The 20,445-nt window shown below is 42.7% G+C and overlaps 1 protein-coding gene across 1 annotated transcript in view; it reads left to right on the top strand.

Moving 5' to 3' along the window:
- Nucleotides 1-18,042: 18,042 nt before the first annotated feature.
- Nucleotides 18,043-20,445, top strand: part of MAN1A1 (mannosidase alpha class 1A member 1) — a 143,608-nt gene continuing 141,205 nt past the window's right edge. Inside the window, exon 1 of the mRNA XM_017829492.1 lies at nt 18,043-18,633. Coding sequence (XP_017684981.1) covers nt 18,043-18,633 — 591 coding nt within the window. The remainder of the gene's footprint in view (nt 18,634-20,445) is intronic.

Raw genomic sequence — 20,445 nt, 5'->3', positions numbered from 1 at the left:
TCAACATAATATGATGGGAAGCAGATCTCAATGAAAATCTCTCTTAAGTTGCTCCAAAGCTTGTATTAAAATGTAGATCAAAAAATCCAGAGGGCATTATATAAATGCTATATATTCCAATTTCTGTCTCCTTCTAAGAAAGATATAAGTCATTCTGCCTTCTCCTATCATTCTCTAGGACTTTATGGCAGATTGACATGGTTGAAAAATTAATCTGGTAACAGATTTCACTTTCATAATAATAAAATTGTATTCCAAAAAAGTTAAGAAAACAGGAAAGGGGGGATGGGGTGATCAGTTGTTCATGCATCAGTATTTTCTGACTTGAGAGGTGTTGTGTTACTACTGGGGTGTTTGTGGCAACACCGAAAACAAAATTCATGAAGTACAGGTGAAAAAATCTGTAGTTGGGACTAGAGTTGTGGTGTCATATAGAAGGCATTGACTAATAAAAAGATGAACTGTAGTATGATGACGCAGCCTGGGGGAATAAGGGTTCTTCCACTTCAGAGACAGAGGGTGAAATGGACCTTTATTGAAGGGGTAGGTATGGAAGGTGCTGGAAAAGTAGGAGGAGTTAGGGAGGACTTAGGGAGGAGAATGCTAATGCAGACCATATAAGAAGAAAAAAGGGGAGGTACTAACCAAACAAGGGATTACTAAATAATGAGTTACTGCAATGCGACACTTATGAGCCAATCAGGGAGAAGGCATAAACAGGGGTACAGAACACTGAGGATTTTTATAAAAACTGGGGAAGAGGGTACAATAAATGGTAAAAATACAATGGACACTGAACATGAACATAGATGCAGGGTCTCAACAGTCCCACTCATCATTTAAATGTAGAGAAGGTGGTGTCATCAGGGATCCTGCAGATCTCTTCACATATATCTATTTCTTTTTTCCACTGCTCGTAATCAAACCTCTCCTAGTCTCCCACATTATGACACTCAGAGATACACTTTTGCATATTCCTTTTCTGGAAACATATCAATGCAGACATCTATTTTACCTGTGTGAAAGGCAGAAAACAATTCCACTCATTTCTAGACCAGCAAGTGCAATGTCCTTTCACTTTTGGTGCCATCTTCTTTCCCTTGTGTTTTGCTTCCTTGAAGTGTCTCATTTTTAGCCACCTGGCCAAACATCTTCTTCCTGGTTAAGGAACTCAAGTGGGAAAAAAAAAAGAACACCCACTGAATTTAAACTCTGCAAATGAGGCATCCATCGCTTTATTTTCTGGCTATTCTATATATGCTGACACAAAGTCAGCTCTTGTAGAATATAAGTTATTCATGAAGACAGTCTCATTTGCCCTAAACAATGCTCTGCTTTTAATTACATTGCCACAGAACAGTTGAACAACTCTCAGGAGTCTGCTCTGAAATTCTAAAAAAAAAAATTACTTAGCTCAGACAGGACTTCTGTTTATTGGAAAGTTGTTTTTAAACTATATATCTCTATATAGAGATATATATGTAGATAAAGATACAGATAATACATATAATAGTGGTGCAGCTTCTTGGTTGGCTATGCAGTTGCCTCTATGTCTCCTTCCTGGAAAGCAGAAATACAGGAACACAATACAGTTGAATAGAAAATCCCCCTCAAAAATTCCCCTTGCTCCTTCCCATGAATTTCAACCCCAGATCCTATTCACTTGGGCCATATAAGCCCCACTGCTACAAAAGGTGCTCAGATATTTTGTTTCTCTTTGTATCAGTTTATTTTCTTCCAGATCTCTATTTGGGTATGTAAATTATGTACCTTAATGATCCGCCCTGGATCTACCTGTATAGCATAGCATAGGTCTTTGTCCTGTGCTTCATTGTCCTGTTTACCTAATAATGTAGATAATGTTAGATCTGTGATTTCCTGGGAAACAAAAACACAGAAAAGAGTGAAGTGTGTGCACAAGTATCATTTCCCTGCAGCTCACACCTGAATCAGTGAGCTGGAAAGAGCTCCTGGGTGGTACATGGGCTTGCTCTTTCCATAGGTTTCACAGATATTTAGGAGAGCAAGAAAAAACAAACAACAATTTATTAGGTAAAGCTTTTTTAAACTCTGTGAGACTGTGATATTGCTCAGGCTACATTAGGCCTGACAGTGAAAAATCTGGTCTCTGTAATTCCAGATATGTAAACTGTAAAATATCTAACTTAAATGTTTTTCCTTAGCTGAAAGCTGTGATCTAAGTCTTACTAGAATACTTTAATAACAAGAATCTTCTTGTTCATTCAGAATGGTAGTGTAATGCATGGTAAATGGTAAAATTAAAAAATGCAAGACCGAGCTGTTGGAATCTTAAACAGACATCAAAAGCTTTTCTAAAAAAGTCCATTTTCTTTCCACAAACTTAAAATGCAAGAGAAAAGCAGACTTACCACTTAGTTACAAGTTTAAAAATTGACATTGAAATTGCCTTTAGGTTTTTTTCCTGGTGCATCACCTCAGCAGTAGAATAACTCTTCAAAGCTGTCTTCTGTTTAGAACTTGCCAGTATGAAATTAAGTTACTTTTCATTAATATGATGCCTAGAAACTTCACATAAGGCCCAACTTTCATTCCTAAAAATTTCTGAGTTTTAAAAGTCTTATTTTTAAATCATGTTTTTACATACACTGCACCACAAACATCCATTATAATATAAAAGAATAAATATTAGACTATAAAATAAAGATTTTTGTAAAGAGTAAAATTGTGCTAAATATTGCAAATGAAAGGTTTACATGGGATTACAATTCAGTCGTCAGAGGTTTTAACTGTCTGGTTCTTCCAGTCACTGTTGATATATAAAAGAAATCAAATAGTTCTATAAATCTATTTTTAATCTCCAAATAGTATTTTCTAATTACTTAGGTCACTGACACTCAGATACCAGAGCTTACTTATTATGGTGTAGGTGGGGTTATTTACTTTTAAATCCTATTTTCAGCCCATACCTCTTTACTTGTTCACCAGTTTCCAATGAAACAGTGTCAGACATTCTCACAACCGGCAGTTTCCTGCAGTTTGAGTATCTCATGTGCTAGAAAAAGAATTTGCCCAACTGAAAATTATGCTTTGTGTTTCATATTGATGCCTTAAGCCCCTAAGGGTTTTTATTTTTCTGATACTTGTAAGTTTTATAAGTAGTGGAAAGCATCCCTTTCCCTGTAGCACCCTTGTTTACACATTCCTTAACCCTCTTACCCCATTCTATGCTCCCTATATCACCCCTACCCCCGAATCCAGCAGAAATGTTTAGTCTTTTGTCAAGGTAAGGCCTAGATTGTTGGCAGAACAGCATATCAGGGCCTAAACCACAGAATATGGTCAAGAATTGGGTGACTATGTACCCTTTGTGCTCTGAAGAAGATGAAGATGGGATGAACAGAGGGTCCCGAAACACACCCCAGACCCATTTTCAGGGGGTGGACCCGGGGCGGTCCAGAGTAAAGGCCACAGGGTGGACATATCCGGGATTGGATGGATGGTATTATAAAATGTAACCTCTCAGGCACGGCCTGCGCGCGTCTTGTAATATCTTAGCCTTGGCATAATAAACCCTTTCTTATCTCACCCCTAATTATCTGCTCCGGGAGATTTTTTCAGCACCTAACTCCCACGGCAACAATATAAAACTGTTATAATTGCACATAAGCAAAGACATATTTTACTAATATCTATTCTACCTTTTCACACCCTGTGCAAAACTAGCATATAGCACTTGACTGAGGGAAATCTTGGAAAACAAAGCTTATCCTGATAAATTTCTGCCTCAGTGCAGCCTTTAGGAACATACTTAACTCTGTGTTTAAAAAAAAAGATTATGACTGAACATTTGCAGGAATCAGGGCTGAGAAGACTAATGCTTATCATGGCAAAGTGATGAATAAGCATACTAAATTTGCTCTTGAATAAAAGGTAGCTTCCAAGATGTGAAAATCACCTTTGTGATATGAAAGAACAAAATATCTAAGTTGAGGTACTAAATAATAAATCCATCAGGGATTCAAATTACTTTCTTAATAAGTAACAGAGTCTGAAATTTTAATCTCTAGGTCACCTATTCAAATCCAGCTAAATTCAGTAATAAAAGGTTATTGCTGTTTAATGACAGCTTCCTGAACAAGCAAAAAGAGCGTGTTTAAAGTTAGCCTTAAAGGAAGCCCAAGGACAGAGGGAGTCCTTCCATTCAAATCCTCTGCTTTGAAAGAAAAGACACCATCATTAATGCTGGCCACAACAGATCATTATTTTTCCCCATACTAATGGAAAAAACTACTACCATATGATATTTGAGTAATCTGGGAAGTTTTTCTTTTAGAGCATGTTAAATTATATCTGTTCTTCACAATGCTATATCCACAAGGAAGGAGTTTTCTCATGTACAATGCTTCTGTCTGCCTGAGCCACTGCTCAGGAGGGGCTTTATATGGAGATGACTTTTATGAGAGAGAAATAATTTTGTTAGGGTAATATAAGAAGCAGTGGCTTGAGGGAAAAGCAAAAACTCCAAGGTTGGAGGCTGACTCTATTCTTGCTTACATCAGTTCAAAAAAAGCTGAACAATACAGGCTATCAGAACCTAGCATGAACACTTCAGAGTGCTTGGGTACACCAGACCAGGCCATGGATACTCCATTACCTGTGTAAAAAAATCCTTGCAAACGTGAAAGGCAAAGGATCGTCAGGACTATAGGATTCATCCCCCAAAAGGGATAGATATAAATCCTTGGGGCAAAAAACATCACTTATCAGCATTACAGTCAAGAAAACTGATAATGAACTGCAGCTCAGTTTTTTAAACCAACTGTGTGACAGGAACCTGTCAGAGTGCAATCCAGTTACTTTTCATTAACTTAGTGACTGGAAACTACATACATGTCCTAATGTTTTAGTCAGTGCTTGTGAGAGGACTGTAAGAGAGGAAAGCCTGTTTTCGCTAATAGTTCATGCTTTATGAGCAAGTACACAGAGCTTGTACCACATACTACTGCCAGGCAAGAGTGGCCTTTCTCTTGATATTATATAACAGCTCATTCACTTGTCTGCTTCCCCATCTGATTAAAAAAGCAAAATCTCCAGGGCTCTCCTATGTCTCTGAAAGAAACTACTGGTGCTTATCTGCTGCTCCCAGGTGAGGATTCTATGATTACTTTATAAGCTTCAGGAGTTTTCTCTTTTGCTGATGATCATCTCTTCCAGAAAACGTTCAGAACAAAAGCTCAAAGCAGTTATACTTTATTACATCTGAAAGGGCTTATCTTTTTTTCACCGACTACACAGGAGTCCATGGAAATGACCCTTACTAGACTAAGGGTAGTCTTCCTCCAGAGTGCATCCTTTCCCATGACTTTGTCTATCTTTACAAGCAGCCAGAATGGGAAAGAGAAAACTTGACTTCAATTTATCTTGCTTTGTAGGCTTCTTCTGCAATGTTTGTTAGTAACAAAATATGCTGACATGTATTTTTTTACATATATTTACTGAACTATTTAGTGTCTTGACATCCTAATTTATGGGCACAAAGAACAACAAATGACAGCAAGATGAACAACAAATGACAACAGAAGAAAAGAAGTATCAACTGATTCTAAAGTCCATATTTAAACATAGTAATATTACCTTAGGAGACAGATTTTTCTACGACACCAAGACCAGTTATGGAATCAAGGGTTCTACACCAATAGTTTATATTTAGTATAAAAATAGCTAGAAGTTATTTTAGATTCTGGAATACTGCAGAATGCATTCTGATACCTGACTGCATCCCACAGTGACTGAAGTTTCTCAGTAATTTTTTAGTGTGTATTAGTCTAATGAGGAAAACAGTTAGGGTGAGGTAAAAGAAATAGGGGAACAGTACTCTTGACTACTCATACCTGAGTGCAAGGAAGAAGCTGGAGATTTAGTAGGATCACAGATCAGGACTCAGTTAAGGAATGCTCAGAAAAGGGTCAAGCATAAACTTTCCTCTTCTTGATATATTGCTTCACTTATCAAAATTATGTCAGTCCTACATTGCGCTACATTCTGAAAAATCATCTTCATCGGTCCCCAAGCAGAGCTAGACCCCTCTGACTCAGTACTCAAGTCTAAGTGAAACTGAAACATATTTTAATTGTCTACAGAGCCCTACAGCTTGACCTCAAGGTCCCTTTTGATAACTATAATCAACATGAGTATAATTGATCGCAGGATTATATTCACATTTGCAAACACTTGAGTTTTGCACTTATGTTTGCTTGTCTGTTTATTGGTTCATTGAAGTTTTATGCCCTCAAATGCTCGCAGTGGAGTTTTCAGTGAAAGTATCATAGAATCATAAAATAGTATGGGTTGAAAGGGACCCTAAAGATCACCTAGTTTTTACCCTCTCCCATGGGCAGTGATACCTCCCACTAGACCAGGATGTTCAAAGCCCATCCACCTGGCGCAACTGCAGCTGGAGAGAGGTGCAAGACTGGGAGAAGAGCCCTGCAGACATCAAGCTTGGGGAGGAAGCAGTCACTACAGGCTCTGGAGCTCAAATTCATCTGCAGCCCATGAGGAAAAACATGGTGAGCCAGGCTATGCCTCCGCAGCCCATAGAGGTTCATGGTGGAGCAGAGATCCACCTGCAGCTCCTGGGGGTCTCCATGTTGGAGCAGGTGAATGCTCAAAGGAGGCTGTGACCCTGTGGTAAGTCCACACTGGAGTAGGTTTGCTGGCAGGACCTGTCACCCTGCAGGTGACCCACACTGGAGCAGCCTGTTCCTGAAGGGCTGCTACCCATGGGAGGGGCCAACATTGGAGCAGTTTGTGAGGAGCTGAAGCCTGTGGGAAGGACTCACATTGGAGAAGTTCATGGAGCACTGTCTCCCACGGAAGGGACACCACACTGGACCAGGGGAAGCCTGTGAGAAGTCCTTCCCCTGACGAGGAAGGAGTATGAGGAACAACGTGTGATGAACTCTCTGTAACCCTTCTTCTCTATTCCCCCATGCTGCTGTAGGGGAGAGGGTAGAGAATTTAGGAGAAAAGTTGAGCCTGAGAAGAAGGGAAGGGTGGGTGGAAGGTGTTTTTAAGATTTGGTTTTATTTCTCGTTATGCTACTCTGATCTGATTGGTAGTAATTTCAATCAATTTCCCAAAGCTGAGTCTGTTCTGCCTGCGATGGTAACTGGTGAGTGATCTCTCCCTGTTCTTTTCTCAATTCAGGAGCCTTTCATTATATTTTCTCTCCCCTGTCCAGCTGAGGACAACAGTGATAGGAGAGGTTTTTGTGGGTACCTGGCATCCAGACAGGGTCACCCCAACACATTATATTATTTTATTACTATTGTAAAAATATCTGGCTGGTATTTTTTAATTTTAAAGCTGATTACCTCCCAGTTGCTTTGACTCTATTTGATATCCCATCTATTTCTCCATCTCAATGGCAAGCAGCTCAGATTAAATCTCCACAGCTAAAAATTGAAGGAGCAAAGGATGAGGAGCACTAGACAGGCCTGACATAGGACACAACTCAGCAACTTCTATTTATGGATCCACTTCCATATCCACCCATCCTGTTTTGGGAAGGACAGTAGAGTAACTCATTTTATGTTAATGCATTAATCTAAAGCAACTCATTCACATTTCTTGTTCTTAGTGTTATTTACTTATGTGTCTAGGCATTCATCTTAGCATTTAGTTCCCTGCATTAACCATTCACAAGCCATTTCACAGACGAGCATGGTAGCAACACTGCTGCCCTGGTGGCCTAACCTCCGAGCCATGCTTGTAAACAGATTCAGCTGCAGGGAACTGCACTATTCCTGTGCAGAATTTGTTGGTCAAGGCTTCAGAGCACGTAACTGACACCACACAGATTATTTCTACATTGTAGTAAGAAATCCAATTGACTAAAATAGGATGGAATTAGGCAGTGTCTAGCAGCAGTAACAGTAACAAAACTGGCTCTAAGAAAGACCAAACTCATAATTTTGAAAGACTTACACCATGTCAGCATTTTTCCTGGTTACTGTGCACTATCCTGGATGATTACTGGTCAGTAAGGCTAAGAAATACTGGTGCGTAGAGGACATGAAGAATTGTTGGTTTAAGGTCTTCTTGCCTCTGGCTAGTGCAACAGACAACTATAAAGACATCCTGTCCAACTGTGGCTTATGACTCTAGATGAAAATAAATATGTCTTGTGACAACATCTGGTTTCCTGACATGGAGCCTCAGGTATAGATTTTTGTTCCCAAAAGTCTGCTTTCTATTACCTCTTTTCCTTCCATACAAATACATCCCTAAGACCTGCTCTCCACCATCATCCTTCCAGCAGCCTGTGTACCATAAGGTCCATATTCCACGAACAAATCATCGTATTTGTGTTGCCAGTCTTGAACTATGCTGAATCAGGCCTCTAGTTTCCTCTCATGGAAGAAAACCACTGGACCTATAACCCTTGTAGAATATACCAATAGGGCAGCTCCAGTCTGGGGAGAGATGTTTTCTTCCATGCAGGTTACAAACGGAGGAAAGAGTGCCAGTTTGTTAGTACTTCAGGACAACTGAATATAGGGGCACACTGTAGGTAAGCCTGTAGCCTGAGAATCTGGCACCAGCACATGTTCTTAATCTCCCACTTTTGTGATGAGATGCTTATGGGCAATGACCTAAATGAAGCTATTGTCTGTCTACAAGACCACAGGACAACTACATGTGACACAACCACATCAGTCAGTGATGGAGTGAAAAGCCAGAGGTGCAAGAAGACATTAATGGTAAAGGTGTGGTCCTTGACATGCCTTGTGGAAGCCTCTCTACAGCCCCAGTAGGATCGTTAATAGGACAGGACTGGTGAGAAGACAAGTCAGCACGAGTATTCCCCGCTGCAGCAACCCTTCTCAGAAACAGAACAAAACACCACAGCACTGTTCAGAAAGTAATCTCTCATTCCAAGGTAAACACTTAGCTATTAATTTTTCTGGCCACCTCAGTTCTGCACTATCAAATGTCACCATGAGCTGAAACAGAGGAGTAAATGTGAGGCAACACATGACAGAGAATCTTTCTTTGAAGAGAGATGGCGAGGTTGTAGTAAAAGACAGCATGACACCAAATCACTTCTGATAAAGATCCTTAAAGACCACTCCATCTGTTTTTTCAAAAGCAGTCTGTTCAGCTCTCACAGAGGCATTGGATAGGTCATGTCAGCCCTAACTGCTAGAGAAATGTGACTTTATCCTGCCTGCTAGGTAGGATGGATTATTCTTTCTTACACTGCAGCTAGAGAGAAGAGTAAATTACATGCAGCTGCTTAAATGCTACATAGTAAACTTTAATGTCCATCAGTAAACACTTCTCACTAGAAAAAAAAAAAAAATCCTAATTTCAAAGATTTGTTTTTCAGAGTGGTTTGCAAATCAATGTCTTCCTAATATAGGTCAACAACAAGATGTATGTCCATGAAAATAAATCTCCTCTATGCTGGGGAAAAAGGTGGAACAAAGTAAACCTATATTAAATGGGTGATTCTAGGAGCATGACAACCTTACCCAGATGCCTCATTCTGCTTTGTTTGGAATTTGTCCTCTGTGCTCACGTACATATATTAACAATTAACTTATTTTGCTGTCTCTCATCTGTTGATGCAAATATTTAAGGGGAAAGAAACACCGAATTGTTTTCATTTGTGAAAAATAGCTAATGCCAATGAGGAGTCAAAAATTAGGAACAGACCATCCACGTTTTTCAAATGTAGCCAATTACTGCTTAACTTGAGAAAATAGCAGATATTAACTCTTACAGTAGATATATTATCTAAATATATTGATGTTCACCCACAGTTAGACTGTTACTTTCTATATTAGCAACTATCCTGTAGGTTTACTGTAGCCAAAGGCAGGTTACCACCCTGCTAGTGGGGATATTAAAGGAACAGACTGTGTAAAAGAGGACTAGAGAAACATGCAGAGGCATGAAACTACTAAAATCTTAGAGGACCTTGTCCCACTTGTACTCCCACTTTGTAGATTTGATTCACATATAAACATCGACCCTTTTCTCGAGACAATACTTGACATGCATGGAGACCTTCATGCCACAGATACCATTCTGAAAGCCAAAAATACATTCTTCAGTCTTTAGCATCTTCTTTGAGAGAGCAGGTTTTCCCTAAGAAACATTTGCTTCTGACTCAATAATTATCTTACATTTTGAGCCTTGAATATTTTCCTGAGTTTCATCTTAAATTGAAATCTGCCCTTTGAAAAGCTAATTCATTCTTGTCATTCTTGTGTTTGGAGTCCCATACTGCCTGGCGCTTTTGAGGGACATAATGCACTCAAAGATGCCTTGTATTCAGGAAAGCATTATACACTGCAAGCTCAGGGTTGCAGCAATGAACCAGAGCATCAGATGACATTGAAGCACTACAGCTGTCAATAAAGCAGAAGGCTTTGTATATGAAGGACAATTGAATACATGTGGGGGAGGAAGGAGACCTGTGTTTCAGGAAGACAGCCAAAAATGTGAAATGAACCAGAAGTGGCCTAGGATAGACTGTCCATGGTATACTACGAGTCCTTGGATTAGTAATTGAGCACCGAATACTAGGAAGAATTTAATTTGTAAGGAGAACAAAGCAAAACTTTGCACGCCAAAACAACATTTCATCTGAGGTTATCGAAGTAAACTCCATACATTTGGTCTTGCTGCAAAATAGGTTAGTTCTTACTTTAAAGCTGAGGAAACTAAGACTCACCATCACACAGAGAAAAAAAAGGCAAAACCATTTTTCTTATCTAGATTTTCAATAAGATATTGGTTTAGCCAAACAGCAAGAGCAAAGGTCAGATTACCACCAATTTTTTTCTGCATGATTTAGCCCAAGCAGTAAATCAAACAGGATAAAAGATCACAACTGAGGCTGAAACTCCTGGATTTAATTTAGAGAAGACAAATAATTCACAACTGTGTAATATTTGAGCAGTCACATGTGCGTTGTGTGCACATTCACCATCTGCCAGTATGCAGCTGAGAGCCATTACTCCAGGAGGAATTTAAAAAAAAAAATTCACGCCGTCCATCAGGTGGTAGCAGGACACATCTGATGCAATATCATTATGTGTCAAGGTGAGTCAGAAAACACATAGTACAGACAGAAAAACAAAAAAAGGTTAACCCTCCATCACCAAAAGGCTTCTGTGGCCTACAGTAAAAGAATTCGTCAAGGACTGTTGGAACCAAGCACAACAATTTTGAACAAAGGCCTGTGAAAAGGACATGTGTAGTGGTCCTAATTAGAACCACTGGGAAATGTGCACCAGATGATGGAGCCAGTAAGCAGTGGAATATTTTCAATAGGAAAGCTTAACTAAAAAAATAACTGGTACATAAACTCTGCTGCTTATAACCCCAAAGCCATATAAAATTTACAGAAAGAGAAAGCAACTTTAAAATAGATTCACAAATTAAGTAAATTCATAGTAATGGTTTGGTCAATCAGGACAGAGTCAGCATGTCTATACTTGTTCTATTAAAGTGTGGTGTTGAGCGGAATTAACTCATCTAGTTAGGGAAATAACTATTGGAAAGAGGGGTGCAAGGACACCAACTATTATGTGAGGGCAATTTAAATAATCCATGTGGCATCACATGTTGAGGTGATAAAAGCTCAGGAACATTATTATTAAATAGTCAAGGAGCCGTTGAATATGGAATTAAAATGTTGTACAAACTAAACATGGCTAGTATAAAGAAATAGATGAGTAATTCACAGTGTCCTTTGCTTTTAAGATTCCTTGTTGATACTTTCAGTCATTTATTATAGCATACTTTTTATTCCTTAGCAGGTTTGTCAGGTTAGTAATATCTGCTCTAACCACTTTTCCTTGAGGATATACACTAAAAGAGTCAGATCTGCTTTGCAACCAGAATATCCAGTTATTCCAATCATCTGGCTGCTAAACAGCTGTTGAGTGGCTGCAAATGCCAACTCCAATGGCCGTGTCTTGTTTTCTGCCAACACATCTCCCCTCTGGTTCAGGAAAAGGATATACCACCTTGGAAAGGATAAGTAAGTCTGTTTTCCAAGGACCTTCTTACAAAATTTTGCCTTCCTGTCTTGATTTAATCTTGTCAGAATCAACTAAACTCACACATGTAAACAGAATATACAAACTTGATGACAGCAATAAAAGCGCTGCTGGGAGTTCCTAGAGTTGATGCAGCCATAGCACTGGCACCAGATATTTTAGTGCTGTTGGAGATAATAAGGTCCAAAGGAAACTGCTTTCAGTCACTCACAATCCACTGAGCTTTTTCCCTTAAATGTATGCCCTATCTGGTGGCCTTCTAACTTTCCTGGGGACTGTGGGTACAAAATGGGAGACTGGAAGGAAAAGAACATTCTTACTCTATGTAACAGCAGTCTCTTCACTTCTGAAGGACAAGGGAAGAGAATAGATCATGACCTGTCATGACTTCTAATAGTCTCTTAAAGATCTAAGGTCCAGATGGAATTTCATGGGATCTCTCAAAACAACTTTATCCTTAATTGCTATGAGAATAATTATATGTGATTCTGAGTCTTAAATGGTAAAAAAAAAAAAAAAAAAAAAGGCTAATTTCTATTTCTAAGCTCCATGACTAAAATTCTCTTCAAGGAAGTGAGCATTGATAAACTTCTGGAAAGAGGAACAAAGTTTGTACTTCTTCTTGCCTTTATTTCTCTATTTACCTATGTATTCTTCTCCCCTTGCACATTGAAAACCATGGCTCTGTTTACTTGCTTTGAAGGAGTGCAAAAGCCTCTAAGTAAAACAATTATAAAGAGATGAAAAGCAAGGACTAGCTTAAGCGAGATACTTTCAAAGAAGCCATCTGGTGCTGAGTATGATAACTTCATGCTAGTACCGAATACAATACTGCAAGCAGTCAGAGTTCAAATTTAGATTCAGGTTTCTTGTGATGTTAAAGAAAATGCTTTTAATCTTTCATGATTTTATAGAACAAGTCAAATATTTTCTTCAGACAGCATTTCTTGCAGTTCATTTTCTGCACTTTCTGAAATCTTGGGGAGGAGAGAAAGGTCAGAGCTTTTCTGCCCTTACTTGGATGCTTACTTGGGCACTTCCAGTGAACCCTCCCAATAAACACTCAAAGCTGCATGCACTACAGATATTTCATTTGGAGAGATGAATCATCCTCTCCCTCAGGTGGGGATGTAGGGAGTTATGGAAGATATTTCCAAAGATACTGGTAGAAAAGAGACCTTTCGTAGCATTGACAGCCATGCCAGAAAAGAGTTGAAAAAGTGGTTAGGAAGGATTGTGAGCCTACAGTTTCATATTCATCATACATTTATTTCTACAGTATTTATAAAGTTTGGATGTTAGCCACATTCATCTCATGTGTTGAGCTAGAAGAAGTGTTTGATAAAGGATGTCACAGAATTTAATTTTCTTTCTTCTGCTTTTCATCCTCAAATAGGAGACCAATCTTCAATATCCATCTCATTGGGAAGGGGATAAACTGGTGTCTTCCACCTCTCAGATTAGTGCCCTAGCTCTTAGACTGTAGGCTTCTCTGGGAGCAGAGCATTCCTACTTCAGGGTTGTTAAGCAATACTCAACAGAAAACTTTTCTCCTCTTTGCCTTCAGAGTACTGCACTACTCTCTGAGTCATAGCAGTACGTCAAAAGGAAAGGTGGTGGGGAATGTACATGTTCGCCTGGATATTACTGCAAGAAAAAAGAGGATAATCTGAATCCTCCAAGACTAAAAAATCTTGTAAAACACAGATCTCCAACTTCCTGAGCAAGTGCTCTAACCACAGGACTCCTAAATAAGTGGTCAACACTTATCTCTTCTGAGCTCTTAAAGAAAAGCATCAGGCAGCCCTGTATTCTCAAAGCACTGAAGATTAAGCAAAGTTTTTGTGGCTGTGAATTGCACTGTCCTCACATATTGAATTTAGAACCACAGTCGACCACCAAAATCAGAGACAGAGGGTATTTCATACACATCTACTCCTCAAGTGGTTGAAGCCTCCTTCCAAACAGCACGTTATGTGTTATGAATCCAGCTTGTGAACCCTGGGAACCTCAAGTCTATGTCATGTTACTTATTCTATGAAGAGCTGGATATCTAACTTGGGTTTATGAATCCTATTCCCAAAGGCAAGCATGTTAAAGGTATCTCTGAAGAGCTGTGCAAAAGTATTGCATTTTAAAAGAAAGCTGTCAAGTAATTTTTTACAGTAGTCTTAACCAGAAGGTAACACTGGGAACCCCTTGCAAGGCAGTGGCAATGTTACAAATTCATTCTCCAAAAAGATGTATCAGCCAGTATCTCTGCTTCAACTGAATGGGCCTAAAACTGAGACAACTGTAAATGCTCTCCTTATCTGTTACATGTGTCTTTCAGACCATATGGGCTAATTCCTTATCACTAGAAAAGATCTAAGGCTAGAACTGTGACAAATTAGGTGTAAGCTGTTAAAAAAAAAAAAAGATAGTAAGAAGAGGGTTTTTTTTAGGCAACAAATTTCCCCATTCAGAACATTTATTACGGAAAAGAGCCTTGTTCCTTATTATGCAAATCTCCCTCTCACCACCTCTGATGTATCGGTTCTACCTTTCTATAAATGCCTGACCTGTGCATGACTGCTGGAAAATTATTCCTGATCCTGCCACTGAACCCACAGAAGCAGTATTTCCCTCCATGGAGGGATACAGTTCAGTGTTTTGTTGGTATAATCAGACTGGATAAGACCAAGCCTTACCCAGCATAGAAAAACAACTGCCCTAAGACATGGTTTTTTTCCTCATTTTAGCTGATGTCATCCAGGAAGTAATGCAGTTCAATTAGCAAAAAAAAAAAGAAACTAACCCAAACTGTCAGCCAGCTCAATGTTTCCACTAGGTGGATATGTTGACGGAGTTGTTATCAGGGAAGCTCTTCCACTGCAAGTCCTGGTGCAGGCAGGTGGGCTTTCCACTACTGTCACTAGATTAATGCAAACACCAGGCTTCATTTGTTCATGCTTTGTTGGACTTTTTGACACTATTTAAGCACCTATCAACGTGGTTTAAATTTATAGCTGAGTTGCCTGTTGGACACAGTCAGTTGAAACTGAGCATGTACAGCCCTTCATTTTACCACTTGCAATCAAGGTGTTTTTTTCTGAGCTACTTCTTGTATTTCCACGTTCTTTGAAATGCCTTTTGTATAAAGTAAATTATTGACCACAAAATACAAAGAACTTGTACATCACTGTTGGGTTGAAGTAGGTTTCTTTTTCTTTCAGTCTCCATTACTCTTACGTAGTGAACAGCTCTGTATGCCAGTAACTTTACATGCGTCAGTAGTCCCACTGAATAGTTCCCACATGACTTTACTGGTAACTGTAACATTAGGTGCTAACAACAGGAATGCTCTGAATACAAAATTTCACATCCTATTCAGAGGAGGAGTCGTAAACCTAGGTGATCATTGTCCTTGGAATGGTCATCATATCACAAAGGCTTGACAATTTAACAATTTCTGTCTTTGTATAGAAAATCCTTGTTGTTGCTTCCCTCATGCTCAAGATGTCCCAAAGGTAGTGATGAGTGTAGCAGTGAAGCCTCTGGCACAGGTCTACGTCTAAGCCCTAGCACTTTTGGTGGACAGCAAAAGAAGGCAAGAGGCTGATAAGTTCAGAGAGCTTCAGTTTAGGAAGCACAAGAGCAGAACTCCATGTGATGGTATTTTCAACTCCTGCATCCATTCATGAAGTGCTATAGATATATGGCAACATAAGGAATGACTTCAGAATACTGAAGAAAGGCACTTCTTCCAGCAGTAACTTCTGCCTCCAAATATTATCACATAAGTAGTGATAAGTTTTGAGGGCAATCTGTGAAAAATATTGTACGCCCACACACACAGTGATTGAAGCAGAATATGCTCACTGAAGCTGAGAGTGGTATTTCAGCATTTAGGAAGCTTTTTCATTAGTCAGCTGTCTTTCAACAGCTAACCCCATATTTGCTACCTTAGATGTTGCTTTAAAAAAAAAAAAAAAAAAGGCACCAGAGATTCTTTTCTCCTTTTCCAAGCAGTCTGAACTCTTCAATCCTAAACAATTTTGTCTTGGCATAGCTATTAGACTATGTTACAAGCTTCTGGGAAATATGTTTCAAAATCAGACTGCTTATTGTTTAGTTTAAGCAGTAGTTCTACATCTAAATGTGGGGAAATGCAACTCAGGAAAAAATATGATTGAAAAGAAAACCACGATAAAAACTAAATGAAATTAGTGATCTCACTGGATACAAAGTTGGGCCCCTGATTCTTCAGTGTCATGTATAATCTTGAAATTTTACAGAAGCATTTGCTTGTATACTTAAGGGAGTTTTGCAGGACTCAGTCCAACATTTCTATGTAACTGTCTTCTCTAAACCTGTTTTTAATTAACCTATTACATATTCTAACTTCTAAAGAATGGGATTTAGAAAAGCATCGGGCAGCAGCTTTACTTTATTCCTATTAAGTCAGTGGTAAAACTCCCCTTAATTCCACTGGGAGCAAAAGTAGAGCCATGCCAAGCCCATTTTCAAAATCACGTCTTTAGGGCTTACACAATGCCTTTTCCCTGCCCTTGGTTAAAGCACAGACTTCCCTCTACTGTTGTTTTATGTGTTCTCTTGCAAAATAAAGCCATGCAAATACGCAAACAAACCTCTGCATTCTAACTTCTGGGAACAACCTATCTCACTGTTTTCTTTCTGACTCTGAGGTTAATATTTTGGAGAAAATGTTTAAGTTTATGGCCCTGAACTGCTGTGAAAGTCAAGCTAGACTCTGAGTACGTTCCCAAAGAGCTGGAGATAAACTCCTGGGTGTTGGCTGGATTACCTTTTCCTGTAAAAGTGACCCAGCATTTTATTGTGTTTCCTCGATTCTCACATCTCCACAGTTTATCCCATTGCTCTGTAACACGAGCAAAAATAATAAATCCGTATCTTATATTTTTTGGAAACTTTTCCCATCACCATATGTTCGGGGAGCTTGATGCAGCAATTTGATCTGCTATCAAACACATATCCTTGTGCCAACAGACGACAGTTTTTTAATTTTGCACCAGCATAGATGAAAACTCGAATTTTCATACTCTATACAGAGACACATTTCCCTACTTCCTTGAAAAAGATGCATCTTCTGCCTACAGAAAATAAATAAGTAAATAAGTAAGTAAATAAATAAATAGAATTAACCCCTGCTTTTCTTACAAAGAATAGACTAGAGCTCCTCCTGACCGGTGGATCGGGAGTTATTCCCGGCCCCGCTCCGTCCCCCCAGCCGGACAGCGGACAGGGATGCCGGAGCCGCCTCCTCTCGCGCCGCCCCCAGCTCTGTGCACGTGCCTGTATGGACACGCGCGAGCGCGCGCTGCCGTGAGCGTGCAAGCAGCCCCGCGCGCCGGGGCGGGGGCACACGCGCGTGTGTGTGCGCGCACACGTGTGCGCGTGGGTGCGCGTGTGAGCGCTGCCGGCATGTGCAGGTGCCGCGCACCCGCCCCGGGCCGCCGCTGCCGCCAGCCACGGGCACGAAGCGGGCGGGCCCCGACGCCGCGCCCGTCCGCCCGCCCGCAGGGGTCCGGCAGCGCCCGGGCAGCGCATCCCGCGGGTGAGCCCCGGGACCCGCGGATTCGGCAGCCCCGCCTCCCCCGCCATTGGGCCGGCGGCCGCCCCGCCCCGCCCCGCCCCCGGCCGCCCGGCAGTTCCGCGCGGGCGGAGCGGGGAGCGGCACCCGCGGCGGCGGCCCGGCGGCGGCAGCAGCGGCGGCAGCAGCAGCGGCAGCAGCAGCAGCAGCGGCGGCAGCAGCAGCAGCGGCAGCAGCATGGGTTGGAGCTGACAGCGCCCGCCCCGCAAACGCTGCCGAGCGCTGCCACGGGGAAGGAAAAAGTTGCCGCGCCCGCCCGAGGAAACTTTGTGTCGCACAGGCGGGCAGGGGGCGGCGGAGCCGAGCCGTCCGGTGCGGTGCGGTCCCTGCGCGGCGCTGAGGCGGCGCTGAGGCGGCGCGGGGGTCATGCCCGCCGCCAGCCTGCTGCCGCTCTTCGGTAGCGCGCCGGGGCCGGGGACGCTGGGCGGCCCCGCGGGCAGCGGCGCGGGCGGCGGGGGCAGGAAAGCGGCGAGCCCCGGCGCGTTCCGGCTGACGGAGAAGTTCGTGCTGCTGCTGGTGTTCAGCGCCTTCATCACTCTCTGCTTCGGGGCCATCTTCTTCCTGCCCGACTCCTCCAAGCTCCTCAGCGGTGTCTTTTTCCACTCGGCCGCCCTGCAGCCGCCGCCGCCGCCGCCCGGCGGACAGCCCCGCGCCCCTCCGCAGCCCGGAGGCGGCCCGGCGGCGGCGGCGGCCGCGGGCGGCGCGGGCAGCCTGGAGCGGATCCGTGCGGACCACGAGCGGGCTCTGCGAGAAGCCAAGGAGACGCTGCAGAAGCTGCCCGAGGAGATCCGCAGGGACATCCGCCAGGACAAGGAGAAACTTCTGCAGGACGCCCGCGACAGGAAAGAAGCTGGGGCCCCTGGGCTGCCCCAGCGCCTCTTCCGCCAGCCCGTAGGCGCCGTGGGGCAGGAGCCCGCCGACCCCGACGTCCGGCAGAGGAGGGAGAAAATCAAAGAGGTGGGTGGCGGCTGTTGGCGGTCCCGCTCATGGGGACGCGCCTCGACACCCCCGTGCGGGGCAACAGGTCGCTGCCAGGGCTGGCGGCGGTGTTGGGGGAGCCCTGACCCTTCCTGCCTCCACCTCCTCCTCCTCCCTGCAGGAACGGGGTCTTTCTGCCGGCCCTCGCTCGGCAGCCGCCGCGCAGGTCGGCGTCGTGGCCCGCGGTTGCATCCTCTCGGTTTGCGGTGCGTTCCACTGCCGGCTCCGCGCTGGCCGCGCCTCCCAACCTCCCGGCGTTACCGGGTTCCTCCAGCTGTTGCAGAGAAATCCGGGGAGGAAGCAAAGCCGAGCGAGGGCCGGCAGGCTGCAAAGCACCCCGGGGGGAGCTGAGGGCCGGACGAGGGCTGGGGACAGCGGCGCCCGGGAAGAGGAGCGGCGCGGGTCCGCCTGCGCGCCCGGTGGGACATCCCGGGCTCGGCCGCCGGCCGGTGAGCTCCGGGTGTCTCCGCAGGGTGCAGGGGGCCGGCGCCCTGCCCATGCCGCACTGTTGGCAGAGGAGGAGCCGCCCCGGGCTGTCCGGCGCCGGGCGAGTGTAGGATGGAGGTGCGGTCCAGCGCTCCGGAGATGTCGCGGTCTGTCTCGGGTTCGTCCGGTTCAGTGTTCAGCGATACAGGCCATCCAAAGAGTTGAGGGCGTTTGGCAAAATACAGTCAATTTAGGTTAAAGCAGTAAAGCGTCACACTGTAGTGTTTAGACAAATTCAACGGTCTTTTTCGGTTGTGCTGCTCGGTTGGTTCAGGTACCAGTTTTAAGTCCTTCCTTACAGAAATTCCTCAAACTGTGTCTAGGTAACGCTGTCATGAGCAGAGGTTGACAGGGTCCTCTGACAAAAGAATAATTTCCCTGATAATACAGTTCAACTTCCCGTCAGTACCGGCTGGTTTATTTATTGAACTGACAATTTCAGCTGCCTGCAGAGATTAGGGTTTATGAATTAATTAGTAGTATGTGTTTCCTGTTCTGTGGTGATGGAAATGAGATAGGAATGAGACTGTTACTACAAGTATTTCAGTTTCTGAAACACGGTTAGCCTTATTTGAAATAATTAATTTTTTTGTGTGTTTGTACAGAGTGGTCCAAAAAGTGACCTGTGACATCACACAGGGAATCAGATAATAAGCTATCACAAATCTCAAGTTGTGTTCTGTGATCTAGAGTCCTTGCATCAGTTAGCAAATTGTGCAGCCAACTACATAAGTAGTACAGACGGATGCAGAGATGTTTTGAAGAGAGAAACTCATAGGAGTGCATGGTACAGACCATATCTTGGAGTATGCAGAGACTATGTTGTCTTCTGTTTTAGTCACACAGCCTCCCTGAGGCATATGGAACAGTTAGAAATACCAGCAAACTCTTTTTCCAGTTATCTGGAATTGATATGTAGAAGTATTTAGAAGTAATGAGGCTCCAGATCTGATAGACCTGATTCTGTGGTATAGAAACTGCAACAAGTAAATAAACAGGAGGAAGAAGATAACACTTAAGTATGCTGCTGCTCTTGCTGGTCCCACTCTGTGTCAACTAGTTCAAGTTATTTTTTATTATATATAGATGCACGTGTGTCTGTGTGCATATAGTTTGTGTGCTTATGTATGTATAAGTACATATATACATAACCCAATATCTCATCAATTTCTTCCTCCCTTTCCTTTCTATCACTCTTCTTTCTCCTCCAGTTCTACAGAGCAGCCACCAACAGCACAGTAGCCTCCCTAAATGAGACCTTTGGCTATTTAAGCATAGGAGATGACAGAAGGACTGCACTTAGTT

Source organism: Lepidothrix coronata, unplaced genomic scaffold (genome assembly GCF_001604755.1).
Source record: "Lepidothrix coronata isolate B3197 unplaced genomic scaffold, Lepidothrix_coronata-1.0 Scaffold5, whole genome shotgun sequence".
Classification (NCBI taxonomy): Eukaryota; Metazoa; Chordata; class Aves; order Passeriformes; family Pipridae; genus Lepidothrix; species Lepidothrix coronata.
The sequence above is the reverse complement of the archived record's forward strand: the minus strand, read 5'-3'. Positions and strand labels throughout refer to the sequence as shown.